At 66.8% G+C, this 26,881-nt stretch overlaps 4 protein-coding genes across 12 annotated transcripts; 2 read left to right on the top strand and 2 right to left on the bottom strand.

The window, feature by feature from the left end:
• Window positions 1-4,106: 4,106 nt before the first annotated feature.
• LOC115643109 (proline-rich protein HaeIII subfamily 1-like) lies at window positions 4,107-7,373 on the top strand. Of its 4 annotated transcripts, none has more exons than XM_030546921.1 (5): window positions 4,107-4,247; window positions 4,884-5,013; window positions 5,562-5,644; window positions 5,887-6,211; window positions 6,329-6,419. In XM_030546921.1, exons 1-4 carry the CDS (start codon window positions 4,181-4,183, stop codon window positions 6,195-6,197), a joined length of 591 nt encoding a protein of 196 aa, XP_030402781.1. In that variant the 5' UTR covers window positions 4,107-4,180; the 3' UTR covers window positions 6,198-6,211; window positions 6,329-6,419. The 4 variants fall into 4 exon arrangements, with proteins under 4 accessions (XP_030402781.1, XP_030402782.1, XP_030402783.1 ...); XM_030546922.1 differs by lacking the exon at window positions 5,887-6,211 and adding an exon at window positions 7,265-7,373 and having other exon boundaries at window positions 4,109-4,247; window positions 6,329-6,532; XM_030546923.1 differs by lacking the exon at window positions 4,884-5,013 and adding an exon at window positions 7,265-7,373 and having other exon boundaries at window positions 4,164-4,247; window positions 6,329-6,532.
• Window positions 7,374-8,008: 635 nt separating this feature from the next.
• On the bottom strand, window positions 8,009-9,798 carry MED11 (mediator complex subunit 11). Its single transcript, XM_030546927.1, has 3 exons — window positions 9,680-9,798; window positions 8,599-8,729; window positions 8,009-8,509 (listed from the first exon to the last, which is right to left on the bottom strand). Exons 1-3 carry the CDS (start codon window positions 9,762-9,764, stop codon window positions 8,372-8,374), a joined length of 354 nt encoding a protein of 117 aa, XP_030402787.1. The 5' UTR covers window positions 9,765-9,798; the 3' UTR covers window positions 8,009-8,371.
• LOC115643107 (autophagy-related protein 16-like) lies at window positions 9,780-15,180 on the top strand. 4 transcript variants are annotated; one of them, XM_030546916.1, is made up of 9 exons: window positions 9,780-9,977; window positions 11,522-11,603; window positions 11,784-11,859; window positions 11,938-12,011; window positions 12,090-12,299; window positions 12,514-12,579; window positions 12,866-12,930; window positions 14,048-14,117; window positions 14,221-14,342. In XM_030546916.1, exons 1-9 carry the CDS (start codon window positions 9,803-9,805, stop codon window positions 14,243-14,245), a joined length of 843 nt encoding a protein of 280 aa, XP_030402776.1. In that variant the 5' UTR covers window positions 9,780-9,802; the 3' UTR covers window positions 14,246-14,342. The 4 variants fall into 4 exon arrangements, with proteins under 4 accessions (XP_030402776.1, XP_030402777.1, XP_030402774.1 ...); XM_030546917.1 differs by having other exon boundaries at window positions 12,866-12,923; window positions 14,221-14,310; XM_030546914.1 differs by lacking the exon at window positions 14,048-14,117 and having other exon boundaries at window positions 9,780-9,941; window positions 12,866-12,923; window positions 14,221-15,180.
• Window positions 15,181-15,278: 98 nt separating this feature from the next.
• Window positions 15,279-26,501, bottom strand: ARRB2 (arrestin beta 2). Of its 3 annotated transcripts, XM_030546911.1 has the most exons (15): window positions 26,404-26,501; window positions 23,744-23,774; window positions 22,831-22,891; window positions 22,393-22,437; window positions 20,505-20,701; window positions 20,143-20,202; window positions 19,651-19,718; window positions 18,808-18,943; window positions 18,525-18,609; window positions 17,911-17,983; window positions 17,487-17,624; window positions 16,966-17,049; window positions 16,799-16,878; window positions 16,324-16,378; window positions 15,279-15,980 (listed from the first exon to the last, which is right to left on the bottom strand). In XM_030546911.1, the coding sequence occupies exons 1-15, from the start codon at window positions 26,424-26,426 to the stop codon at window positions 15,887-15,889; spliced, it is 1,230 nt and encodes a 409-aa protein (XP_030402771.1). In that variant the 5' UTR covers window positions 26,427-26,501; the 3' UTR covers window positions 15,279-15,886. The 3 variants fall into 3 exon arrangements, with proteins under 3 accessions (XP_030402771.1, XP_030402770.1, XP_030402772.1); XM_030546910.1 differs by lacking the exons at window positions 23,744-23,774; window positions 26,404-26,501 and adding an exon at window positions 23,047-23,720; XM_030546912.1 differs by lacking the exons at window positions 20,143-20,202; window positions 20,505-20,701; window positions 22,393-22,437; ... (1 more) ...; window positions 23,744-23,774; window positions 26,404-26,501 and having other exon boundaries at window positions 19,634-19,717.
• Between the last annotated feature and the right edge of the window lie 380 nt (window positions 26,502-26,881).

Genomic DNA, 26,881 nt, shown 5'->3' with positions numbered 1-26,881 from the left:
GTGTTGGTTAAAAGATCAATCTACAGACAGACCTGAATTCAATTCTTGAGGTTCAGACATAGCAGAGAGGAGCTTGTAGTTGCCAAAAGTCCTTTTAGAAACAGCCCAGAGGTTCAATGTCCATATTCAGGGTGACTCCAGTCAGTGACGGGAGATCCCAATTCTTGTGGCTTAAGGTTTCCCCTCTTGAAACCCAAAGCAGATCTGAGATGAAGCAGGATCGTGCCCCAGGGTTTTTATACATTTCCAGCAGCCTTTCGACTTGAGAAAACAATCAGCTTAACTCACCTTCTCCCAAATATCCTGGCAATCAGCCCAGGGGAATGTATCCATTAAGAGTTCAGATACAGGTTACCACAACCGCCAGAGAGACACACAGACAATAATCCTGTTTCACTCCAGTGTCTTCACCAACGTTAATATTCCGTTTCTGACCTTTGAGTCAAAGCCACAGCAATAGACAAGCCTTGTCTGCTGCCATCCCAAGCCTGAGCACACACCTCCCCTTCTACCTCTACCAATGCGGCTGCATTTCCCAGCTCGGTTCATTCCCAGATCTTCCTAACCCCTCTCTACAGTTGGGCCCTGGGTCAGGTCAGCCCGGGAGGTAATTAACTCTTTCTGGCCCTGTCACCTTTCAATGAGACGCGATCAGACTCATAACGTGACTCAGTTTCTACAGGCGCCGGCAGCCATTGCGCACATGCCATCCTGAACGACCCGAGGTCGATTTCGTATCCAGATTGGAGTCTCCCAAGATCCATGGCCCGTTAAGTGTTTCTTGATTGGGCATTTAACTTGCAAATTCCGTTCCCAAGAAGCCGCCCCAATGCTTCCCTGAGGGTACTTAGAATCACACACCTTGAGATACGAAACAGTCCTACCTCAGCTACGAAACCGACACACACACACAGACAGCACAATCACACCCGGCGCACCACAACCTCTCCAGGGACACCTCACGCCACAGCCTTGGTAAAGCACCCGCTGCAAATATACCACAGCGGTTGCAACAATGATCTAGCCGGACCCAGATTCTGTCCATGACGTCACAGGGGTTCACAGTCAGGCTGGAAGGGCATAACGAGTGGGGTCCCGCAGGGATCTGTTCTGGGTCCGGTTCTGTTCAATATCTCCATCAATGGTTTCGATAATGGCACAGAGAGGACACTGATGACGTCTGTGGCCGATACCAAGCTGGGAGGGGTTGTAAGTGCTTTGGAGGGTAGGATTAAAATTCAAAATGATCTGGACAAACTGGAGAAATGGTCTGAAGTAAATGGGAGGAAATTCAATAAGGACAAACACAGTGAGTGCTACCCCTGCCTCCGGGTGTCACGGGGTCCCCGGGCGCTGCTCCGGAACTGCTCCCCACAAAGCCAGGCAGGGCTTTGGGGAGCCCCCTCTCCCTTGGGGCAGACTGTCTCTGGCTCCCACGGCTTCCCCTCCTGGGTCTCTCTTTGGAGCATTCAGCATCCTCTGCCCCTCCGTGCGCTTCCCACAGCGAGTCGCCCCAGCAGGGTCCTGGGGGGGGGGCCACAGGGTCCTGCCCCCCCCCACTGCGCAGTCAGACGTGACTCTCAGCCAGCCAGTAACACAGAGGTTTATTTGATGACAGGAACAGGGTCTAAAACAGAGCTTGTAGGTACCGCAAACCGGACCCCTCGGCCGGGTCCTTTCTGGGGGGCAGTGAGCCAGACCCCCACGTCTGCCCTCAGCCAGCTCCAGACTAACAACCCCCTCCAGCCCCTCCTCTCTGCTCAGCCCCTTCCCCGGGCCAGGAGGTCACCTGACCTCTTTGTTCTCCCCCACCTTTAGCCATCCCCTTCCAGGGGGGAAGGGCCCGGGCCATTAGTTGCCAGGAGACAGAGTGTCGGCCATTTATGTGCACTGGCCCTTTGCTCTGCAACAGTCTCACCCCTTTATCCCCCCACCCAGCGACTTAAGAACTGCATCGGGGAAACTGAGGCACCCACACAGCATTCAGAGGAAAGATTAAGAACAGTCCCACTTCGTCACAGACACATGCAAAGTTCTCCATTTAGGAAGGAACAGTCAGTTGCACCCACACAAAATGGGAAACGACTGCGTAGGAAGGAGCACTGCGGAATGGGATCTGGGGGTCAGAGTGGGTCACGAGATCAATGAGAGCCAACAGTGTGACGCTGTTGCAAAAAAAGCCAACATCATTCTGGGCTGTATGAGCAGGCGTGTTGTAAGCAAGACACGAGAAGTCATTCTTCTGCTCTGCTCCGTGCTGATTAGGCCTCGGCTGGAGTATTGTGTCCAGATCTGGGTGCTACATTGCAGGAAAGATGTGGACAAATTGGAGAGAGTTCAGAGAAGAGCAACAAAAATGATGAAAGATCTAGAAAACATGAGCTATGAGGGAGGATTGAAAAACTTGGGTTGGTTTAGTCTGGAGAAGAGGAGACTGAGAGGGGACGTGAGAACAGTTTTCAAGTACGTAAAAGATTGTTAACGAGGAGGAGGGAGAAAAATTGTTATTGTTAATCTCTGAGGACAGGACAAGAAGCAAGGGGCTTAAACTGCAGCAAGGGCGGTTTAGGTTGGACATTAGCAAACACCTCCTGGCTGTCAGGGGGGTTAAGCACTGGAATAAATTGCCCTGGGAGATGGGGGAATCTCTGTCATTGGGGATTTTAAGAGCAGGCTGGACAAACACCTGTCAGGGGTGGTAACTGGCGATTTAAATGGCTTTAAACCAACCCACCCTGCTCCCCCGGCCTGCAAACTCCCCTTAGGCTCCTGCCCCCACCCAGGATGTCTCTACTAATCTTCCCCCGATCCCAGCCCCCTTCGTCCCCATCAGGGTGTATCTTCCCCCCTCCACGTACCAGGCAGAGAATCAGGCCCTGCTATGGGGCAAACAGGGGCGGCACCAGCCCCGTCCCGGGGCAGGGGAAAGAGGGGGGCTAGAGAGAAGATTGCGGGGGCCGCGCTGGACGTCTCACAGGCCCAGCTGCCAAGCTCCGAACCCCACGCACCCAAGGGTGCGTTTTCTCTCCCCAGCCGGCCAATAACCACCTCCACATCCGGCTCTGGATGAATCACAGAAAAGCCCCAGGAAACAAAAACAGGAACATGCAACGAAAACAACACAAGGACACCCCCCCCCCCAAACTCAGACCAAGCCCCAGTTTTTCCTGCTGCATCCCACCCGGACCCAGCCAGATTCCCACGCTCTGCAAAGCCAAACTATTTTAAAATTGGGTTTTTTTTGGGGGGGTGTGTGTGTTACTTTTCCTGTGACTACCCCCCCACCCACAAAAAGCCATTTGGCTCTTAACGAAGCCACCGGCCAGTTAACAGGGCGCCACGAGACACATAACACCCCATGCCCGGCGAACGCCGAGGTGCAAAGACCCAGCTGGGGCAGGGCCATGTCCCCCACCAGCGAAAGGCGCCGTGGGGCGACCTGTCCCAGTCCCGACAACCCTGTTTTCGGTGGGGTGGGGGCAGGCCAGCCTCACTCTTGGGTAACCCTGCCAAAGGGAGGGGAGGGGCTAAGACAAATTTTGGGGTGACTCTAGCCCCCTCCAGTGCCACCCTGATGGGGAAAACTCACAACACAACGGGGGAGGGGATGCTTGGAGTCCTGCCAAGGGGGGGACTTGGGGAGGGGCCCTGGAGAGGGGGGGTTGGGGGGACAGAACACAGAGTGTGGAGGCAGCAGGGGCTATTCAGGGGGGTGGTATGTTGGGGGCAGTCCCAGGGTGGGGGAGGCAGTTCCCTGGGGGCCAGTGGAAGAGTTAGGAGGAGTGGGGGGCAGGTGGATTCTGGGGGGCTGCAAGGAGCCGGGGGGGATTGGAGTCCGGGAGGGGGTTTGCAGGCAGCATGGAGGGGGGAGGCAGGGAGCCGGGGGGGACTGGAGTCGGGGGGGGGGCAGTTGCAGCAAGCCAGGGGGGAGGTTGCAGGCAGTGCCGGGGGGGGGCGGGCAGGGAGCCGGGGGGGACTGGAGTCGGGGGGGGGCAGTTGCAGCAAGCCAGGGGGGAGGCTGCAGGCAGTGCCGGGGGGGGCAGGGAGGGAGCCGGGGGGGTGGAGCCGGACGCACCGCCCCCTCTCCGGCCGGACCCGTCCCGCCTCCCCGGAAAGTCCCGGGCGGCTCAAAACTTCCCGGTCCCGGGCGGGGCGGCAGGTTCGGTTCGTGGCCGGCCCCATGGCAGCGCCCCCCCGCCTCGGAGCGACCCTCCTGCTGCTGCTCCTGCTGCGGGCCCCCCCGCCGGGTAAGGGCCCCCCCGAGCCCAGCTGCGCCCCGAGACCCCCGGATCCCAGCTGCGCCCCGAGCCCCCCCCGAGCCCGGCTCCATCTCCCCCGGGGGGCACCAGGCTGAGACCCGCCCCCGCCCGCTGGAGGTTCTGGGCTAACCTCCCCCCCACTGACCCCCCCCATAGGTCCTCGCTGCCAGGGGGTGTGTGACCCCCCACCCCTGCGGCCCATCCCTTGCTCCAGCTGGGATCCCCAGGCCAGGCCCCCGGGGGGGCTGGGACCCCCCCCGATCTCTCCCCTGGGGGGTTGGCTGGGACCGCCCTCCCCGATCTCTCCTGGGGGGGCTGGGCTGGGACCCCCCCCCCAGATATCTCCCCTGGGGGGTTGGCTGGGACCGCCCCCCCGATCTCTCCTGGGGGGGCTGGGCTGGGACCCCCCCCCAGATCTCTCCCCTGGGGGGTTGGCTGGGACCGCCCCCCCAGATCTCTCCCGGGGGGGCTGGGCTGGGACCCCCCCCAGATCTCTCCCCTGGGGGGTTGGCTGGGACCCCCCCCAGATCTCTCCCGGGGGGGCTGGGCTGGCCGTATCGGGGGTCAGACCCAACACGCCCTATGCCCAGTGGCTGACCCCTAACCCCAGCTGTCCCCCCCCAGGCTGGGGGAACGAGGGGGGCGCACTCGGGCTCTGCAAATGCCAGAGGCTGATGAGGGCCCCCGGGGGCCGGCTCCAGGACCTCGCCGACAAAGTGAAGGGGTACCAGGCCTGCGGGGGGCACCTCGTCCGGTACGTACCCCCGCCGCCCCGAACGCCCCCGCCAGCCCATAATACCCCTCGTTGCCCCCGCCAGCCTCAACACCCCCACCAGCCCATAATACCCCTCGCTGCCCCCACCACCCCGAATGCCCCCGCCAGCCCATAATACCCCCTTCTTCCCCCCTGCCAGCCTATAACCCCCCCGCTACCCCCTGCCAGCCCCTAACACCCCCACTTTCCCCCCGCCAGCCCCTAACACCCTCACTTCCCCCCTGCCAGCCCATACCCCCCCCACTGCCCCCTGCCAGCCCCTAACACCCCCTGCTTCCCCCCCCCAGCCCATACTACGCCCCTCAGCCGGTGACAAAGTTCTCAAAAAATTCCAGACACCCCCATTTCCTAGTGCTGCAAATTCCAGTCCCGGAGACGCCCCCGGACCCCCCAGCCAACCCCTCCATCCGCATCCTCCCCACCAAACCCTCCCCCTGCAAGCTCCCCTGACCCCCCCTTGGTCCCTGCCCCCCGCCAGCCTCCCCCACGCTATCCTTCCCCCCTCACTTCTGCCCCCTGCCCCCCAGGTTCGAGCTGCCCCGAATACAGATCTGTGGGCTGGCCAGCGCCGACTGGGTGACCGAGCTCCGGGGGCTCTGGGAGAAGAAAGGTGGGTGTGACCCCCAACCCCTCCCTCTGGAGCTGGGGGTGAGGGCCCCAGATCCTACAGGTGGGGGGGGGGTCTCACAGGGGGGCACACGGGGGAAGAGGGGGAGGCCCTGCGCTGGGTGGGGTGGGCAGGGCAGCATGGCAGTGGGGTGCTGGGGGGTGGAGCTGACACTGCCGGGGGGCAGGGGGGCAAGGGCCCTCCCGTCAGGCCCAACCAGGTCACCAACTCACCATGTCCTGCAGAAGCCGGAAGGATTGATGCCCGCCAAGGGGGCGGGGTGCTGGCTCCGAACCCCCCCAACGCGCCCCTGCCCCCCAACGCCTACCCCCCCATGCCCAGCACAGCCCGACCCCTAGAACCCCATGGATCCACAGATGGACCCCCCCCCAAGCCGCCTGCAGCCCCAGAGCCCCACGGCCAGCCCCATGGAGCCCCACGGACCCTCAGACGGACCCCCGGTGCCACACGGACCCACGGCCAGACCCCCAGATCCCCACGGACCCTCAGACAGACCGTCGGCACCGCACGGACCCATGGCCAGCCCCACGGATGAAGCCCTGACCACCGGTGAGCTCACAGCTGGGATCCCCCATGAGGGGGACTCTCCGTGGGGCTGGGATCCCCCAAGGGGGAAGGGATCCTTACCCCCTCCAGTTTCTAACCCCCTTCCCCTTTGTCTTGCAGACCCCGTTTGGGGGCCCGGCCTGGCGCCCCGGAAGGGGGAGGGAGCAGGCAATGGCCCCCTCCCCACGCAGCCCCGTCACTACCTCACGGCCGTGCCGGTGCTGGTGGGCATCATCCTGGTGCTGGTGGGGGTCCTGACCTACATGCTCTGCCGGAGGCACCAGCGGGCCCCCCCGGGACCCGGCTCCCCCCACAGAGACTCAGGTGAGCAGGGCAGCAGGGTTGGGAGGCCCTGCTTCCATGGGGGGGACTGACTATTTACCCCGGTCTATGCCCCCTGCACCCCCCACCGCTGATCCATCCCCATCCCTGGTCTGGGCCCCCCCGCACCCCCCACAGCTGATCCACCCCCACCCCCAGTCTGTGACCCCCTGCACTCCCCACGGCCAATCCACACCCCCTCCCTGGTCTGTGCCCCCCACGTTCCCCCCCATGGCCGATCCATCCCCCTGTGTCCCCCACGTTCCTCCCCCAGATAATCTACCCCCACCTCCGATCTGTGCCCCCCGGCTAATCCACCCCCCAATTCCTGATCTGTGCCCCCCACATTTCCCCCACAGCCGATCCACCCCCTCCTTGGTCTGTGCTCCCCACATCCCCCCCACAGCTAATCCATCCCCCACCCCCAATCTGTGCCCCCCTGCACCTCCTATGGCCAATCCACCCCCATCCCTGGGCTCTGAGCCCCTCCAGGTCATTTTCCTAGACACTCCGCCGCTGTGCCCCATCTCTGCCCAGTCTTGTCCCCCCACCGCTGGCCCCCCAACTACTCCCCCAGGCCCAGGGCGTGGGGGTTGTTTCTCCTCCCGATTTATCCCCTCCACCTTGCCCACTCTTCTGCTACCCGTGGGGAGCTCCTCAGAGCGGGCCCTGGCCGGGCTGGGTTGGGGGGTCCTTGGATTGCTCTTACCCCCCTGTTTTATTGCCCCCCCCCAGGCACTGGGACGCTGTACTATCCCTGCGAGCTGGGCTGACGGACGGCTACCCCCACGAACGGACCCCAGCACCGAATCCCCACTGATCTCCTTGGGGGCGGGGGGGTGATGGTATGCAGGGGAGGGGGTTTGGGGGTCTAATGATGAAGGACCCCGGCTCCGGGGGGGGCCCCCGCAGAGCTGCCCCCCACACTAAGCTAATCTCTAACCACGGACGAGGTACACTGGCTCTGGGGAGATGCACGCGTCCTGCCCCCGCCCCGCAGAGCCCCCACTAATTTATTCCCCTTGTACAGCATGTCAGAGCTTTAATACAGAGGTTTGTAGGAGGCTGCGGCTGGTTATTCATGGGGGGTGGGCACGGTTTTGGGGTGCCCCCCCGGCGCCTCCCAGATCCCTGCATTTGTGCCAGGAGGGCTCTCCAAGGGTCTCTCTGGGGGGAGGGGGCGGCACCTGGAACTGGCCTGAACCCCCGGCGTGCAAGGGGGGCCCCCCTGAGACCGATGGGGGGCAACTTTGGAGAGAGCCCCCCCCATCCCCCCTCCAGCTACCAGACACTTTCACTTCCTCTGTACGGAGGCTGGAGCGGGGGCGGGATCGGTGTGGAACCCGGACGTGGGGGGGGAGGGGGGATTTACACTGGGGGGAGACCCAAATGGGGGGCTCCCTGCTCCTGCACTTCCAGGCATGGGGCTGCCCCACTGCCAGCTCCTGCCCCATCCCCCCCCAAGGTACACAGCGTGGGGCAATTTGGGTATTTTCCCCTTTTATTTAACACAGGCAGTAGAAAAAACAGCCCCCGCCTGCCCCCCGAGCTGAGACTCGGTGACTGTGTGGGTCAGAGCATGTTCCCGGTACGCCCGGGGGGTGGGGGGACACCAGTCCATATGTTGGAGCGTGGCCCAGCCGCCGTGTTGATCCCACGCCACGCCAGGCCTGAGATCCCGTCTCATCCCAGGGCTTGCCTGACCCCCAGCGCGTGCTGCGGCGTGTCCCGGGGCCTCCTCATGTGTCCAACGGGTCACGGCTGTGGCAAACGGCAGAGCCCAGCGGCGATCCCGTGTCCTTGGCGTGTCCTTGGCGTGTGCTGAGCTCCCGACGGCGCCCCCTACTGCTCCAGCATGTGCTCGCAGGTGTGGGCCAGCTCCCCCAGCTTCACCCGGGCGTAGTCGACCCGGTTAAGCGCCATCTGGCAGCCCTCGCGGGCCGAGTAGCTGGAGCCTTCGTGGGGCTGCCCCGTGGCCACCTGTGTGGGGGGGAGACGGCAGAGAGATGGGGTGAGCCTGAGCGCCCCCGCGCCGCCCCCGCCCCCCCGCACCGGCCCCGCCCCCTCACCTGGGTGAGGTAGCGGATCTGGCCCGACAGCTCCGACTCCACCTTCTGCACCGAGGCGGTGAACTGGGCAGCCTGACGCTCCAGCAGCCGCTCGTTCGGCTTCTCCTTCGACAGCTCCAGGATCACGTTCCCTGGGTGAGGGGGCGCCCCGATAAGCCCTCCCTCCTGGATGGGGCGGGAGCCTCGTACCAAAGTGCCCCCCCTGTTCCAGGCCTGACACGCTGGCTGGAACTGCCCCGGCACCCTGCCCCACCCCAGGGGATCCCCCAGCTCCCCTTCCCCCAGGGGAATTCCCCAGCTCCCTCACCTGCCCCAGGGGATCCCCCAGCTCCCCCTACCCCAGGGGAATTCCCTGGTTCCGCCCAGGGGATCCCCCAGCACCCCCATCCCACCCCAGGGGATCCCCCGGCTCCCCCTCCTCCCGGGGGAATTCCCCAGCACCCCCATCCCTGCACCTTCTGCCCTGCCCTTTAGCCACGTCCCCAGACCTGCTGCCAGGACACGCCTACGGCCTTTAGCCACGCCCCACCCCCACATGGCCCGCCCCTCGCCCCGCCCTCAGCAACCCGACCCCGCCCCTGCCCGCCCCCCCCAGCGCTGGCCCCGCCCCTACCCACGCTCTGGCCCCGCCCCGCCCCTGGCCGCGCCCCTACCCGCACTCTGCAGCCCAGCCCCGCCCCCAGGCGCTGGCCCCGCCCCTACCCGCACTCTGCAGCCCCGCCCCGCCCCCAGGCGCTGGCCCCGCCCCTACCCGCGCTCTGCAGCCCAGCCCCGCCCCCGGCGCTGGCCCCGCCCCTACCCGCGCTCTGCAGCCCAGCCCCGCCCCCGCCCCTACCCGCGCTCTGCAGCCCGGCCCCCCCCCCCGGCGCTGGCCCCGCCCCTACCCGCGCTCTGCAGCCCAGCCCCGCCCCCGGCGCTGGCCCCGCCCCTACCCGCGCTCTGCAGCCCGGCCCCGCCCCCGGCGCTGGCCCCGCCCCTACCCGCGCTCTGCAGCCCGGCCCCGCCCCGCTCCGCGCTCTGCAGCCCGGCCCCGCCCCCGGCGCTGGCCCCGCCCCTCTCCCGGCGCTGGCCCCGTCCCTACCCGCGCTCTGCAGCGAGGCGCCGATCTCGCGCTCCAGCTCCTCCAGGACCCGCAGCCGCTCGTTGGCGACGCTGTAAGTGGCCATGGCCCCGCGCGCCGGCCCCGCCCCGCCGCTCTCAGCGCATGCGCCGGCCGCGCTCCGCCCCTCCGCCCGGCGCTACATCTGCTCGCGCCGGCGCACGTGACCCGGAAGCGATGGACGGGGCGGGGCCTGGCCCGGCCTGGAGGAGTCACGTGCGCCGGGAGCTGGAGCGGCGCGAGCGTGAGACGCGGCGGCTGCGGGGCCTGGTGCAGAGCCGTGAGCGGGGGCGGGGCCAGAGCCGGGGGGCGGGGCCAGAGCCGGGGGGCGGGGCCTGGTGCAGAGCGGGGGGCAGGACCAGAGCCGTGAGCGGGGGCGGGGCCAGAGCCGGGGGCGGGGCCTGATGCAGAGCCGTGAGCGGGAGCGGGGCCATAGCCTGGGGGCGGGGCCTGGTGCAGAGCCGTGAGCGGGGGCGGGGCCATAGCCTGGGGGCGGGGCCAGAGCCGGGGGCGGGGCCTGGTGCAGAGACGTGAGCGGGGGGGGCCATAGCCTGGGGGCGGGGCCAGAGCCGGGGGCGGGGCCTGGCGGAGAGTGGGGGCGGGGCCAGAGACGGGGGCGGGGCCTGGTGCAGAGCCGTGAGCGGGGGCGGGGCCAGAACCGGGGCGGGGCCTGGTGCAGAGCCGTGAGCGGGGGTGGGGCCAGAGCCGAGGGGCGGGGCCTGGTGCAGAGCGGGGGGGCAGGACCAGAGCCGTGAGCGGGGGCGGGGCCAGAGCCGGGGGCGGGGCCTGGTGCAGAGCCGTGAGCGGGGGCGGGGCCATATCCTGGGGGCGGGGCCTGGTGCAGAGCCGTGAGCGGGGGCGGGGCCATAGCCTGGGGGCGGGGCCTGGTGCTGAGCCGTGAGCGGGGGCGGGGCCAGAGCCTGGGGGCGGGGCCTGGCGGAGAGTGGGGGCGGGGCCAGAGCCGGGGGCGGGGCCTGGTGCAGAGCCGTGAGCGGGGGCGGGGCCATAGCCTGGGGGCGGGGCCTGGTGCGGAGCCGTGAGCGAGGGTGGGCCCATAGCCTGGGGGCGGGGCCTGGTGCAGAGAGGGGGGCAGGGCCAGAGTCGGGGGGGGGGGGGGCTGCTGCAGATCTGGAAACGGGGGCGGGGCCATAGCCTGGGGGCGGGACCTGGTGCAAAGCGGGGGGCGGGGCCAGAGCCTGGGGGCGGGGCCTAGTGCAGAGCTGTGAGTGGGGCGGGGCCAGTGCCTGGGGGCAGGGCCTGGTGGAGAGCAGGGGCGGGGCGAGAGCCAGGGGCGGGTCCTGGTGCAGAGCCGTGAGTGAGGGGCGGGGCCTGGGCCATGAGTTGGGGGGCACAGCAGAGTCCTGGCCCCCACCCCCACTCCCCTCCCAGAGCCAGGGAGAGAACCCAGGAGTCCTGGCTCCCAGCCCCCCCTGCTCTAACCCACCAGCCCCCACTCCCCTCCCAGAGCCGGGGAGAGAACCCAGGAGTCCTGGCGCCCAGCCCCCCTGCTCTGACCCACCAGCCCCCAGTCCCCTCCCAGAGCCAAGGGAGAACCCAGGAGTCCTGGCTCCCAGCCCCCCCTGCTCTAACCCACCAGGCCCCACTCCCCTCCCAGAGCTGGGGAGAGAACCCAGGAGTCCTGGCTCCCAGCCCCCCTGCTCTAACCCACCAGCCCCCACTCCCCTCCCAGAGCCGGGGAGAGAACCCAGGAGTCCTGGTGCCCAGCCCCCCTGCTCTGACCCACCAGCCCCCACTCCCCTCCCAGAGCCGGGGAGAGAACCCAGGAGTCCGGGCTCCCAGCCCCTCTTCTTTCTTCACTTGCAGATGAGAAACTCCTGGAGCGCAGGGACCTGGAGCGGCTGCTGGCAGAGAAACTTCAGATGGAGCCAGGGACCCAGGAATCCAGGTGAAGCTGGGACCATAATCCTCTGCTCCCGGGGGCTGTGGGTCAGGAGTGAGGGGCACTGCAGAGCTGGGTGGGGCTGGGCTGGGCTGGGCTGGGCTGGCAGGGGCTGCAGGTCGCGAGTGAGGGGCACTGCAGAGCCGTGGGGGGGCTGTGACCCAGTCCCCCCTTTCTGCCCCCCAGGACCCCGCAGGAGCTGGCATCCCTGCAGCTGCAGCAGGCGGTGGAGCTGGCGGAGCTGCGGGGGGCCGAGGAGGAGGTGAGTCGGGGAGGCGCCGTGGGGGGGGACGACACCAGCGTCCGTGGGACTAACCCCCCCCACGTCTCCCCCCTGCAGCTGGCCCAGAGCGTGTCCCATCTGAGCGACGCCCTGAAATGCAGCGAGGCCGAATGCCAGGAGCAGCGGGCCAGGTGAGCCCCCGATTTCCCCCCCATATCCCCCATCTCCTGGCCCTGGGGGGCTCTAACCCGCCGGCGTGTCTCCCCCAGGGCGAGGCGCTGTGCCCGGGAGCTGGCAGGGCTCTCAGAGCGCTGCCAGGAGCTGCAGGCCCAGCTGTGGGAGCGGGGCCAGGAGGCCGAGGGGCTGCGGGCGGCGCTGGGGGCGGCGCTGCGGGCACGGGACCAACTCGAGGCCCGGTGGGTGCAGGAGAAGCAGCTGGAGGCACAGAGGGTGAACGAGGCCAACACCCGGGAGGAAAGGTGAGTCCCCCCCCCCAGGGCACCAGCCCCCCCGCATTGGCCCCCCCAGCAAAGCCCCCCATGGCCCCCCTAGACCATCTATCCCACATGCCCTCCCTGCCTTGAGCACTGACAGCCACTTCTCCGTCCCCCCCCTCGCAGGGAAATAAGGGGTGAGCCACTGTGCCCCCCCCAGCTGGGCACCCCCCTACTTGTCTGTCTGTGCCCCCTACAGGTACCGGAACCAGGTGTCTCGGCTACACCAGAAGCTGGAGAGGCTGCGACTGGGAGGAACAGCTGGGTAATGACCCCCCCATATCCTGGCATGCCCCCCCCCGCTTCCATGCCCCTGCCCTGGCATGCCCCCCCTTTACCATGAACTCCACACCTGTTCCTCAGATCCCGCCCCCATAACTTTCCCCTGCCCTGCCCAGCTGGGCTGGCAGTAGCCTGGACACCCCACCCCAGAGACAGCTGCAATTGGGGGCCTGGTGAGCAGTCCCCTCTCCTGTCCAGGCCCAGGCTGGGAGAGACGGGCAGGAGGGGCTGGTTGTGTACCCCCAAATTAACACCCTTCCCCCACCCAGAACCTCCTGGCTGGGCGCGGAGCTGGTGATGAGTGAAAACATGGCCTGCGAAGAGCTGGTGAGAGGGGAGTAGGGGCTGGTGGGTCAGAGCGGGGGGGCTGGGAGCCAGAACTCCTGGGTTCTCTCCCTGGCTCTGGGAGGGGAGTGGGGCTGGTGGGTCAGAGCAGGGGGGCTGGGAGCCACGACTCCTGGGTTCTCTCCCTGGCTCTGGGAGGGGAGCGGGGCTGATGGGTCAGAGCAGGGGGGGCTGGGAGCCAGGACACCTGGGTTCTCTCCCCGGCTCTGGGAGGGGAGTGGGGGCTGGTGGGTCAGAGTGGGGGGGCTGGGAGCCAGGACTCCTGGGTTCTCTCCCCGGCTCTGGGAGAGGAGTGGGGGCTGGTGGGTCAGAGTGGGGGGGCTGGGAGCCAGGACTCCTGGGTTCTCTCCCCGGCTCTGGGAGGGGAGTGGGGGCTGGTGGGTCAGAGCAGGGGGTATGGGAGCCAGGACTCCTGGGTTCTCTCCCCGGCTCTGGGAGGGGAGTGGGGGCTGGTGGGTTAGAGCAGGGGGGGCTGGGAGCCAGGACTCCTGGGTTCTCTCCCCGGCTCTGGGAGGGGAGTGGGGCTGGTGGGTTAGAGCAGGGGGGCTGGGAGCCAGGACTCCTGGGTTCTCTCTCAGAGCAGCGGGGGCTGGGAGCCAGGACTCCTGGGTTCTCTCCCTGGCTCTGGGAGGGGAGTGGGGGCTGGTGGGTTAGAGCAGGGGGGCTGGGAGCCAGGACTCCTGGGTTCTCTCCCCGGCTCTGGGAGGGCAGTGGGGGCTGGTGGGTCAGAGCAGGGGGGCTGGGAGCCAGGACTCCTGGGTTCTCTCCCCGGCTCTGGGAGGGGAGTGGGGGCTGGTGTGTCAGAGCAGGGGGGCTGGGAGCCAGGACTCCTGGGTTCTCTCCCCAGCTCTGGGAGGGGAGTGGGGGCTGGTGGGTTACAGCAGGGGGGCTGGGAGCCAGGACTCCTGGGGTCTCTCCTCGGCTCTGGGAGGGGAGTGGGGGCTGGTGGGTCAGAGCAGGGGGGTTGGGAGCCAGGACTCCTGGGTTCTCTCCCCACCTCTGGGAGGGGAGTGGGGGCTGGGGGGTTAGGAGCCAGGACTCCTGGGGTCTATGCCCAGTGTCAGGAGGATTGTGGGGTCCCACGGTTTGTCTTCCATCCCCCCCAGGCAGCAGTGGGGCTGGGTGCTGGGGGCAGATCATCCCCTGCGAGAGGAGAAACAAATGGCGAGTGACCAGGTAAGTGGGGGGAGACCAGTGAGCCCCCTGTTCCCCCCCACTGTCCCCTTTCTCCCAGCCTGGTTTTCACCCCAATTGTCCCCCCTCCCCTTTGTCGTTGCAGATCCGGTGCCCGGAGCCACTGCTGAGCTGGACAGAGACGCCCCCTAAGCGGCTGCAGCGGGGACCCCCCGTTCCTGGGAGCATTGGGGTGTCTGCGTGTGCCGGCCTCCAGCTCTGCCCTGCCCCCCCCATTCCCCCAGGGCTGATTCCCCCGCCCTTGTATGCAAACGCTGCCTCCCACTCATGTCTAGCTTTGCATATGCATCGTGCTCATTTGCATAAAATCTCCCCTTCCCCTGGAGATGCTGCCTAGTGTGTGGGCCTCCCGCTGCCGCTCTAGCCCCCCCCGCCCCAGCCGCTCTCTATGGTTGTGGGGCAACTGGCTTTGGCCCAGACCCCCCCTCGAACCATAGAGCTGAGGCCTAGCCAGGTGCCTATGGCCAGGGAGGTGATGCTCTAGCCAATGTCTCTGTGGTCTTGGGGGGGGAGGGGTGGCCGGCCTAGTGCAGTCCTCCAGGCCTGTTGCCATAGAGATGCAGGCCAGAGTGCCTCCTTCAGCAGCATCTCCATGGTGATGAGACAGTTCTAGCCCTGGCTGAGTCCTCCAGGACCACCACCATAGAGTCCCAGGCAGAGTGTCACCACCCACAGCCGTTACCATAGAGATACAGTGGGGGAGGGGGGCACATGAGCCATGTCTAGGCACAGTCTCTATGGCCAGTCCTAGAGTCACCCTGGCCTCCACCCAGAGCATGGCAGCCTAGAGTAGGGGCTGAAGCCGGGGCCACTCTAGACGCAGTTGTTAGGACTCTATGGTTAGCACCATAGAGAGGAAGCCTTTGCCTTTCAGGGAGGGGTACACTCTAGGCAGGGGGTGGTTAGTCCTCCAGGACATAGAGATGAGCTTAGAAATCCTCTCCCCCCCCCCACCTCTGTGGCTGAGATGCACCCACCTCTGGGGCGGGGCGGCCGGGTACCCGGGGACCCCTCGCCCGGCACCGAGATGCAGCCACCTCTGGGGCGGGGCGGCCATTTTCCGGGGACCCCTCACCCAGTGCAGAGATGCGGCCACCTCTGGGGCGGCTGGTGCCGAGGTCCGACACAGGAACCACACCCGGCACCAGTTGATAGTTCCTTTACTTGTCCCCTGTGCTCACTGAGAGCCGCCCGCCCACCCCACACACGGCTACAGCGCAACAGCCACAAATAAACAAAATCCCTGACCCACAGCATGAGCATCTGCAGCCCCTCCCAGGAGGGGGCCTAGGTCCTGACTCTACCCCCACCAGGCAGAGGCCCCTGGAGCAGACATGGGGGGCTGGGACACCCCCCGCTGAAAGCCACTTTAAAAATTCACGGCTAGATGAACAAGGGGCCACAGGCGCTGAAGCAGGAATAATGCCCAGAGAGGAATTCAGTGCTTTTCACTGGGGGGGGTGAGCGGGAGCTGCCCCCCAGGAGCGGGGAGTTCCCCCTTCCAGAGCTCAGCAGGGGAGCCACAGTTAAAATTTCTGGGGGAGGAGGGAAGAGAAGGGACCCCCCCCCCCAGTTAGACATTTAAAAGCCAGACCCCAGTTCTGGGGCCCACCCTGTACAGCAGTGAGATGGGGGGGCTTAGTGAGGCCCCCCTCAGCGGGTAGGGGGGCAGCATTAAAAAGCCCGGAGAGATACAATTAAAATCCACCGCCCCACACCAGGGGCCAGATCCCAGCTCCCTCCCCCCGCCCTCAGAAACCGTCGTCATCCTGGTCGTCCTTGACTCCCCCCTTGAGCCGCAGGCGGGCGAAATCCTCGAAGACGATGTCGTCGTCCTGGCCGTAGCTGGGGTGGGGAAAGAGGGACAGATGTGGCATTAAGGGGGGGGGGCTACTCCCTGCCACCCCCCCACCAGCCTGTGGTGGGCTGGTCCCTCTCCTAATCTCTCTGCACTGGGGGGTGGGGGTGGGAAGTCAGAAAGGAAAGCCCCCCCCCCCACGGCTTGTAACAGGAGACCCCCAGTCCCCAAGGTGCACCCCCCCCGGGAGAGTCTCTGGTAACCCACTCACCCCCCACCACAGATACAGCTAACTTAGTCCCTCCCCATGGGCCCCTCCCCGACACCGGTGTGCGGCGGGGCACAGCTAGGGGGCTTCCTGGGCACGGGGGAACATGGGGGGTCTCTTACTGGGTTTCAAATTCGATGAGGTTGGTGTCAACGGGGACGTCCGCTTCAGGGATAACTGGAGGGAGGGGAGAAAAAAGCATTAATCCTCCTGACCGGGCAACCTGCAACCCCTCGTCCCGTGCTGAGACGCGGCCACCTCTGGGGTGGGGCGGCTGGTTACCCCTCGCCTGGTACTGAGATGCGGCCACCTCTGGGGTGGGGCAGCCGGTTCCCCAGGGACCCCTCGCCTGGTACTGAGATGCGACCACCTCTGGGGTGGGGCAGCCGCTTCCCCAGGGACCCCTCGCCTGGCGCTGAGATGCGCCCACCTCTGGGGCGGGGCAGCTGATTAACCTGGGACCCCTCGCCCGGCGCTGAGATGCGCCCAGCTCTGGGGTGAGGTGGCCAGTTACACGGGGACCCCTTGCCTGGAGCTGAATGCGCCCACCTCTGGAGAGGGACAGCCAGTGACCCAGGGGCTCTATTTAACCCTTACCTGACTGGGGCCGAGCTGGTGCAAACGCCTCGGGGGGTTTGGGGTGCATTAGCACAAAGGGCAGCTCCACAGACACATCGCTGCGGGAAGAGTGAAGGGGATAGTGAGAGGGGGGTAGGGAAGGGTGAACCGGGGGGGGACGGGGGGACATGTGACCAGGTACTTACCCTCCCCGCGATACAACCAGCTTCACCTTCACCCGGTACGAGACCAGAATCCCCAGCACCTCCTTGTTTGCCCCCTCCTTGACTCTGAAACAGAGCGGGGGGTCAGCATGCGCCTGCTTCTGGGGCGAGGCGGCTGGTTACAGGGACTCCTTGCCCGGCGCTGAGATGCGCCCACCTCTGGGGCAGGGCAGCCAGTTACCCAGGGACTCCTGGCCCGGCGCTGAGATGTGCCCACCTCTGGGGCGGGGCGGCTGGTTACCCAGGGACCCCTCGCCTGGTGCTGAGATGCGCCCACCTCTGGGGCGGGGCGGCTGGTTACCCAGGGACTCCTGGCCTGGTGCTGAGATGTGCCCACCTCTGGGGTGCGAAGGCCAGTTACACGGGGACACCTCACCCGGTGCTGAGATGCGCCCACCTCTGGGGTGGGGCGGCCGGTTACCCAGGGACCCCTGGCCCGGCGCTGAGATGCGCCCACCTCTGGGGCGGGGCGATGGGTATAAAGCCCCCCTGGCCCCGCTCACATGGTGCTGGAGGCCAGGTTGGTGTCCTCGTGTTTGAGTTTCCCATCCAGCGCCAGGCCCCGCTTCTCCCGGTTCTGGCTCAGCAGCGGCGTCAGGGTGTAAACCCGGCAGAACGTGGAGCTGGGCGACACCTGGTCACTGGGCACAAAGCAGGTAGGGGGTGAGGGGCTGGGTCCCCCCCTGCCTCCCCAGCCAGGGACCCCCCCAAGCAAACCCAAGCCCCCTCCCTGCCCCCCCAGAGAACCCTCTTGCACCCCCCAGCCCCCTCCCTGTCCCCCTAGCCAGAGACCCCCCCATGCACCCCCAGCCCACTCCCTGCCGCGTCAGCCAGGGACCCCTCCCTGCAGTCCCAGCCAGAGACCCCCCAGTGCACTCCCCGCCCCGCCCCCCGTGGATCTCTGACACCGGTGGGGGGGTCACTCACTCCTGCTCGGTCTGGGCCACCGGACACTTGTACTGGGCCGTGCTGAAGAGGCAGATGTCTGCGTATTGTCGCACTGCGGAGGGGATTGGGGGGGGGGGGGCCTCAGGCTCGGGCATGTGCAGCCCCCCCCCCACTTCTCCCCCAGGGTCATTCACATCCCCTGTGCTGGGGAGGTTATCCCTCCCAGCACGACCCCCCCAACACACAGCCCCCCCCACTCCCCCAGCACAACCCCCCAACACACAGCCCCCCCGTACCATCCCCTCTACTTCCCCTTGCACAGCTCCCCCAACACACAGCCCCCCTACTCCCCCCGTACAATCCCCCCAGCACACAGCCCCCGCTACTCCCCCCAGCATGGCCCCCCCAACACACAGCTCCCCCTACTCCCCCCGTACAATCCCCCCAGCACACAGCCCTCCCTACTCCCCCCAGCATGGCCCCCCAACACACAGCTCCCCCTACTCCCCCCGTACAATCCCCCCAGCACACAGCCCTCCCTACTCCCCCCAGCATGGCCCCCCCAACACAGCCCCCCCTACTCCCCCGGGCACAGCCCCCCCCACACAGCCCCCCCTACTCCCCCCGGCACAGCCCCGTGCCCCTGGACCCACCTGAAACCTTGATCTTCTTCACGCTCTTGCTCGAGTTGTTCGTCACATGGACGTTCACGCTGATGGGCTCCCCATGGTAATACAGCTGGAGGGGGGGACACACACCATGGGGGTCAGTGCGAGGCCCCCCCCCAGCCTCTTGCCCAATGACAGGACCACCCCAGCCTCCCGCTGGGCCCCCAGCTCCGCCCACCCACCCCTACCCTGGATCCAGCCCCCCCCCAAACCCCACGTCCACTCCCCCGAACCAAGCCCCCTCAGATCCACCCCCCAGCCCCCCCACCTCCTTGTCCAGCGAGGCCTCCAGGTGCAGGGACCGGTCCGACATGAGGAAGTGCCGGGTGGTCTCGGCCATGGGCTGGGGGCCCGGCTTCTCGGGCGCGTACTGCACCTTCCGGATCACCAGCCGTACGGAGTTCCTGGGGCGGGGGCGGGAGTCAGAGCCTGCCGGACGCCTGGGTTCTCTCCCCGGCTCTGGGAGGGCAGTGGGGGCTGGTGGGTCAGAGCAGGGGGGCTGGGAGCCAGGACTCCTGGGTTCTCTCCCTGGCTCTGGGAGGGGGGTGGGGACTGGGGGGTCAGAGCAGGGGGGCTGGGAGCCAGGACTCCTGGGTTCTCTCCCCAGCTCTGGGAGGGGGGTGGGGACTGGGGGGTCAGAGCAGGGGGGCTGGGAGCCAGGACTCCTGGGTTCTCTCCTCAGCTCTGGGAGGGGAGTGGGGGCTGGTGGGTTAGAGCAGGGGGGCTGGGAGCCAGGACTCCTGGGTTCTCTCCCCGGCTCTGGGAGGTCAGGGGGGGCTGGGAGCCAGGACTCCTGGATTCTCTCCCCGGCTCTGGGAAGGGAGTGGGGGCTGGTGGGTCAGAGCAGGGGGGCTGGGAGCCAGGACTCCTGGGTTCTCTCCCAGCTCTGGGAGGGGAGTGGGGGCTGGTGGGTTAGAGCAGGGGGGGCTGGGAGCCAGGACTCCTGGGTTCTCTCCCCGGCTCTGGGAGGGGAGTGGGGGCTGGTGGGTGAGAGCAGGGGGGGCTGGGAGCCAGGACTCCTGGGTTCTCTCCCAGCTCTGGGAGGGGAGGAGGTCTCGCTCGCTGCCTGTCTGCAGCCTGCGCTGGGGGCTCACCCTGGGGTCTCCGGTACCTTTTGTGAATCTTTTCTTCCAGGGATTTGGCACAGAAAGCTCGGATCTCAAAATCGACCCCACAAGCCTGAGATTGTGAGAAAAACCCCATTAGCCCGGTGCCCCTCACTCCCAACCCACAGCCCCTGCCCCCCCCCGCCCCAGCTCTGCTGGTGCCCCTCACTCCCGACCCGCAGCCCCTGCTAGCCCAGCCCTGCGCCCCCAGCCCTGCCGGTGCCCCTCGCTCCCGACCCGCAGCCCCTGCTAGCCCAGCCCTGTGCCCCCAGCTCTGCCAGTGCCCCTCACTCCCGACCCGCAGCCCCTCCTAGCCCAGCCTGCCCCCCCAAACTCTGCCGGTGCCCCTCACTCCCGACCCGCAGCCCCTGCTAGCCCAGCCCTGCCCCCCCAGCCCTGTCGGTGCCCCTCACTCCCGACCCGCAGCCCCTGCTAGCCCAGCCCAGCCCCCCCCAGCCCTGTCGGTGCCCCTCACTCCCGACCCCCCCAGTCTGTACCTTGCCCGTGTCCTCTGGGCCGGGTTGTAGCGTCACGGAGCAGGGCAGGTTCTGTGGGATCTGAGACACAGGGTGCGTTACATGGGGTTCTCCTGGGGGGTGGGGGGGTGTCGCTCTTGGAAGATGAAGGGGGGTGCTGGGGGGGGTCCCCGGGGGCTGTCTCGCCGTGAAGGCAAAGGGGGAGCGTTGGGGGGGTTCCCGGGGCTGCCTTGCCGTGAAAGCAATGGGGGAACGTTGGGGGGGTAGGGGATCGGGGGGACTCACTGTGAAGGCAAAGAGGGGGCATTGGGGGGGTTCCTGGGGCTGTCTCGCTGTGAAGGCGATGGGGGAACGTGGGGGGGTAGGGGATCGGGGGGACTCACCGTGAAGGCAAAGGGGTGGGCGTTGGCCCCCAGTTTGCGCAGCAGCCGCTCCTGCAGCCGGGTGGGGGGGTGCCGCTCCTCGGGCAGGGGGGGCACGGCCTGGCAGGTGGCCGAGAACAGGTCCTTACGGAACGACAGGCCCAGCACGTCCAGGTCCTCGCGCCCATAGCGGAAGGCGCAGGTCAGCATCACAAACACTGTGGGGGGGGAACAAGGTGCGGGTGAGGGGAGGGGCCTCAGCCAGCTCCGCCCCCACCTCCCCAGTCTCTTCCATCTCTCCTAGGGAAGCCGTCCCAAGCCTTCCCTCGGTTTGGTTGCCCTGATTCCCGCGAGGGGGCGACCGGAGCTGCCCGCCGGATTTGAGGTGTGGCCGTCCCATGGATTTAGAGAGAGGGGATCGGATATTTCCCTCCTGCACAGAGTTCACATGCCCCGCAGATTTCTTTGCTTCCCCGCAGCAAAATGACTTCCTGATGGGGAAGAACAGAAGAGCAGCCAGCCTGGGTCAGACCGAGGGTCCATCGAGCCCAGTGTCCTGTCTGCCGACCGCGGCCAGTGCCAGGCGCCCCCGAGGGAACGAACAGAACAGGGAATCACCGAGCGACCCAGCCCCTGTCGCCCATTGCCAGCTCTGGCAAACAGAGGCCAGGGACCCCATCCCTGCCCAGCCTGGCTGGTAGCCATCGATGGGCCCATCCTCTGGGATCTTCTCTAGATCTTCTCTGAACCCTGGTATGGTCTTGGCCTTCACAACTTCCCTTGGCGAGGAGTTCCCCAGGTTCCTTGTGCATCATGTGAAGAAATACTTCCTTTCAAAGAAATACTGCACGTGACCCCCCCCCCCAGCAGTATGTTTCGACAGGGCAGGTGGCAGAGAGGCAAACCACTGTGGGGCAGGAGGCGGGACTAGGGAAGACTCGGCTGGTGGCTCCTACCTTGCGCCGGCTCAGCTGCTAGACACAGCTGGGCTGGGGACGACGGGACTTCCTCTTCCCTTGCACAGCATCCGGGGCTGGGTCAGACCTACCCCAGATTTGTCCCTCGGCTGCAGAAAGCTCTGCCAACTCCCCACCCCCCACTTCCTGCACTTGGCACTCCTCAGCTGCAGGAGGAGGGATCCCTGTGCAGGGAGCTGCTCCCCCAGCCACCAAACCCCCATCTATATAGCCAGACCCTCCCGGCGAGCCTCACCCCCCCCCACACCTAGAACCCGCCCCCCCGCACCTGGACCTACCCCAATGAGCCACCCATACCCAGCTCCCACCCCACTAAACCTCCCACACTCAGAACCCCTGCTGAGCTCTGTCTCACCCCCACATATCCCAGAACCCCCCCACAAAAAGCCCCTGTGCATCCAGATCCCCTCCACACCCAGATTCCCCACTGAGCCGCCCGCACCCAGACTGCCCCACACAGAACCCCCTCAACCCACACCTGGATCCTGCCTTGCTGAGCCTGCCTGCCTGCACCTGGTGCCCTTGGCACAGAGGGGCAGGGCCCTGGGGTGTTTCTGGGGCTAGCCCAGTCCTTGCGCCGAGTCAGGATTGGAGCCTCCACGTTTATCTGGCAAATCAAATGTGCCGAATTTTGCAGCGTTTTAAACCATTGCGCGCCTGAGTGCTCTTGCGGCTTCCCTGGAAAGTCCTTTCTCTGCGGGGAAGCAAAGAACTGTGCGGAGGACAGAAATTCTGCGCACATGCAGTGGTGCACTTTCACCCCAGGAGTACACCCCATGGGCTCCTGGCTCCTTTCCCATGGGACGCTGACACCCCCCACCCGGGAGAACAAAAACACAAGGGGTGGGCCTGAATGCTCAGCTCTGCCCCCCCAGCCAGTCAGGGTCAAAGGAGAGAGTGGAGCCTAGAATTCCCCCCACGCCTCCTCTCACCTTTCCGATCCTTCAGGTACTCAGGATCCACCAGCACCACGCCATCTGCACGGGAACCGGGGTGGGGGTGAGACTGGGGCACCACTGCCCTGTAGTAATCCCCAACCACCACCGCCCACCCCCCACTTTCTCCCCACACCCCCAACCACCCCATAGCCATCCCTACCCCCCATGGAGCCATCCCCACCACCAGCCCTCCACCACCCCCAAAGTACCCCATAGCTATCCCAACCCCCCACGAGCCATCCCCACAGCCAACCTTCCAGAGCCACCCCAACCACCCCCATCCGCCCACAGCCATCTGCTCCCCTAAACCCCAGCCCCCCATTACTCCCCAGAGCCTCCCCCAGCGCTCTTCCTGTGAATCCTTTCCCCAGTTCCCATGGCCAGCCCCCCCCCCACCTCCTCACCAGCCCTCCAACTCCTCCCCAAACTCACCCACGGGATCCACCCGGTCCAGGTGATCCACGAAGTCCCGCTTTCCCAGGTAGACGGTGAGCTGTGGGGACAGACGGACACGGGGGTGGGAGTAGCGGGGGGGGGGGCAGACGGCACCCCAGGGGGGAGGAGGGGGTCTCCCAGGTCAGGGCTCCTCTGAAGCAGGTTGCCAGAGCCCACAATGAACCTCCCCAGGCCCCTGCCCACCCCCGTTACCTGGGTCCCCAGCCGTTTCGTGAACACCCGGACGCCTCGGGGCACCTCGCAGCGAATCCTGTCCAGCTCGAGGGGCTCCATTCCCCCACACCCCACGCCCCCTGCCTCCTTCCAGCGCCGGCGTCTGTTTATCTGCCGGCTCCCAACTCCCCCGGACTCTACGGGGAGGGGCCCCCAGGGATGGGGGAAGCCAATCAGGAGGTGGGGGGGGCAGGTGCGTGGAGACCCAACGTAAACAAACCATCGCTCTGCAGTGGGGGGGAGTTTAACCCTTTGCTACCTGGAGCCGGCAGGACCCATCTCCCCACACCAGACCCTGACATGACCCCATCCCCGCCAATACCATGGAGAAGAGCCCCCGTAGGACCCCCCACACACTCTCCTGAGCCCTGCCTCCATCCCACAGGCCACGCCTCCGCCACCCCCAGCCTCTCTGTGCACAAGCCCCCCGGCCAAGCCGTGCGAGGACTGGGCACTCACTCGCGCGTGCAAAGACCCGTGCGATGGGAGGGGGGGAACAGGATCCTCGTTGTCAGCGCACGAGGGAGGAAACCAGGCAGGGGAGGAATCACCACAGGAAACCAAAGTGGGGAGCGACCATTTCTCACACACAGCGCCTGAGGCTGGGGGGCAGGGGCTGCGGGTCGGGAGTGAGGGGCACCGGCAGAGCTGGGGGGGGGGCTGGGCTGTCACTCACCTTGCAATTGGGACTTGATTTCTTGAAGACCCTGGGGGGGAAGACATGGGTCAGAACTGACTGGTAGAAACTCCTCCCAAAAAACTCAGCCACTCCCCCCATCCATCTCTGGGTACCCCAGGCTGACCTTTGACCCCTCCCCCCAAAACTCAGGCTTAGCTGGTTGCTATGGAAACAGGATCCAGACCAGTTGCCCTGGTGTAACCATAGCAACGGGAACATGGGGGGGGAAGCCTAAGGGATCCTTGTTCCCCTCCCGCCGGGATGGGGGGGGCAGGAGCGACCCAGGTCCTGCCCCCACCTCACCCTGAAAGGGGCCCCCACAGAATCCCTTCCCCAGCCCCCCAGATACAGGCCTGACCCACATGGCCTATTTCCCGGGCATGGGGCAGGGAAACCCCCCAGCTCCAGCCCAGGGGACGGCACTCCCCATTTCTGCCCCCCAATCTGCCTGGGAGGGGGATCCCCACGCCAGCCTGTTCTCAGTTGGGGGGGGGGACGGACAGAACAGGACCCAGGACTCTCTCCCCACATTTGGTCCCATAGGGGGGATTCAGAGCTGGTCTCCCCAACCCGCCGGCAACCCCCAGGTTGCTATGGAAACTGCCCGGGGGGGACAAATGGGCTGACTTTGGGGGTCATGGCCCTCGCCCCCACCCCCCCAGGAGCTAAGATGGGGGGAAGGGACCATGGGGCTGCCTCCCCTCCCCCCCGGAAGGAACAGCAATTTGTAGTGTGGCCTCAGAGCCGTGGGGGGGGGGGCAGGGCTGCCAGGGGCTGCAGGTTGGGAGGGAGGGACACTGGCAGATCTGGGGTGTGGGGGGCCGGGCTGCCAGGGGCTGCAGGTCGGGAGTGAGGGGCCAGGGCTTGGTGGAGGGGGGGCTGGCACGAGCTGGGGACATGCCTCTGACAGGACGTGGCGTTTCCTGTTTTGTTTCCTAGGCAGGATATTGTGAGGAAGTCCCGGGGGGGGGGGGGGGCGCGGGTGACAGTTGTGGGGGGGTGAGGCAGGTGACAGTTGGGGGGTCTCCCTGCACCCCAGGATTCTGCTACTGGACCCCAATCCTGAGCCCGCTCCACGGTGACACCTGGGGGATGTGACGGAGTCAGGCCCCCTCCCTCCCCCGAGACAGGCCCCTGTACAAACAGCCACCCCACCCCAGAGGTGGCTGCATCTCCAGGCTGGGAGCTGTTTGGGGTTGGAACTGAGCCTTTTTTTGAAGCCAACTGGGGAGGGAACAACTGGGGTCCCCCCTCCCCATCACGGCCCCTTCTCCCCCACTTCTTCTCCACTCTCCACCCCCGGGGCAGTTACTGACATCCGACCGCTGAGCTCTGCGGCTTTCACTTCCTCTTTCTGACCCACCCCGGAGCCAGGAGAGTCCCCACAGCTCCCAACGGCCCCAAAGCCCAGGGCTGGGGGAGCAGGGGCTGTGGGTCGGGAGTGAGGGGCACGGGCAGGGCTGGGGGGGCAGGGATCCTGACCTCCAACCCCTTATCACCGGGGCAATTAACCCCAAGCAACAAACATCCTCACCAAATATCCCAGAGGGGTGCCTCTCGGTGCCAGCCCCAGCCCTGGGGGTAGGGTCACATACCATGGGCCGGGGCCCTGTACCCCCTGTATCCCTAAGGGACCCAGGTGTCCTGGACCTAAGTGACACTCGCCCAAGATGCCCTGAGGAACCCAGGCATCCGGGACATGGCCGGCGCCAGGGACAGATGTCACTGTAAATCCGGTTCTGCCCCGAGCGCCTGGTACAGCCGGATTAGCTGTGGGGCAGGGGGGGAGGTATCTGGGTCTTCCTGGGCCTGACCCACATCCTGGAACGCCTGGGTTCTCTCCCCGGCTCTGGGAGGGGAGTGCGGATGGTGGGTTGCAGCAGGGGGGGCTGGGAGCCAGGACTCCTGGGTTCTCTCCCCGGCTCTGGGAGGGGAGTGGGGGCTGGTGGGTTAGAGCAGGGGGGCTGGGAGCCAGGACTCCTGGGTTCTCCCCCTGGCTCTGGGAGGGGAGTGGGGCTGGTGGGTCAGAGCAGGGGGGGCTGGGAGCCAGGACTCCTGGGTTCTGTCCCCGGCTCTGGGAGGGGAGGGGGGGCTGGTGGGTTAGAGCAGGGGGGGCTGGGAGCCAGGACTCCTGGGTTCTCTCCCCGGCTCTGGGAGGGGAGTGGGGGCTGGTAGGTCAGAGCAGGGGGGCTGAGAGCCAGGACTCCTGGGTTCTCTCCCCGGCTCTGGGAGGGGAGTGGGGGCTGGGAGCCAGGACTCCTGGGTTCTCTCCCCAGCTCTGGGAGGGGAGTGGGGGCTGGTGGGTTAGAGCAGGGGGGGCTGGGAGCCAGGACTCCTGGGTTCTCTCCCCGGCTCTGGGAGGGGAGTGGGGGCTGGGAGCCAGGACTCCTGGGTTCTCTCCCCAGCTCTGGGAGGGGAGTGGGGGCTGGTGGGTTAGAGCAGGGGGTCTGGGAGCCTGGACTCCTGGGTTCTCTCCCCGGCTCTGGGAGGGGAGTGGGGGCTGGTGGGTTAGAGCAGGGGGGGCTGGGAGCCAGGACTCCTGGGTTCTCTCCCCGGCTCTGGGAGGGGGGGCGGGAGCCCGGACGCCTGGGTTCTCTGCCCGCCGGGGCAATGGGGTGCCCTCCCCCTGCACCCCCCGCCCCCCGGCCGGCCCCCACCTGGTCCCCGCCTTCTCCCCCATGGCGGCTCCGGGCGCCGCACGCGCCGCGTTGGGCTCGGGGCTCCGGGTGCGGGTGGCGCGCGGGAGCGGACCCGAGTGAAGCCATGGGCAGCCCCGGGGGCCCGGGTCACGTGGGGGGGAGGCGCAGCCAATCAGGGGGCGCGCCCGGGAGGAGGCGGATGGGGAGGGAGGGGGGAAGAGACGTCAGGGAGGGGCGTGTTGCTGCAACCTTGTGGCGAGCGAGGGGAATGACCCCCCCCGGGACAAGCACCGCCCCCCCCCGCATGCACCGTGATCCCCCCCCCGGGACAAGCGCCGCCCCCCCCGCATGCACCGTGATCCCCCCCCCCGGGACAAGCGCCGCCCCCGCTTCATGCACCGTGACCCCCCCCCGGGACAAGCACCGCCCATCCCCGTGATCCCCCCCGGGACAAGCACTATCCCCCGCCCTTCATGCACCCACCCCGGGACAAGCA

Source organism: Gopherus evgoodei, unplaced genomic scaffold (genome assembly GCF_007399415.2).
Source record: "Gopherus evgoodei ecotype Sinaloan lineage unplaced genomic scaffold, rGopEvg1_v1.p scaffold_51_arrow_ctg1, whole genome shotgun sequence".
In the NCBI taxonomy this organism is placed as follows: Eukaryota; Metazoa; Chordata; order Testudines; family Testudinidae; genus Gopherus; species Gopherus evgoodei.
This window is presented reverse-complemented; position numbering and strand designations above follow the sequence as displayed.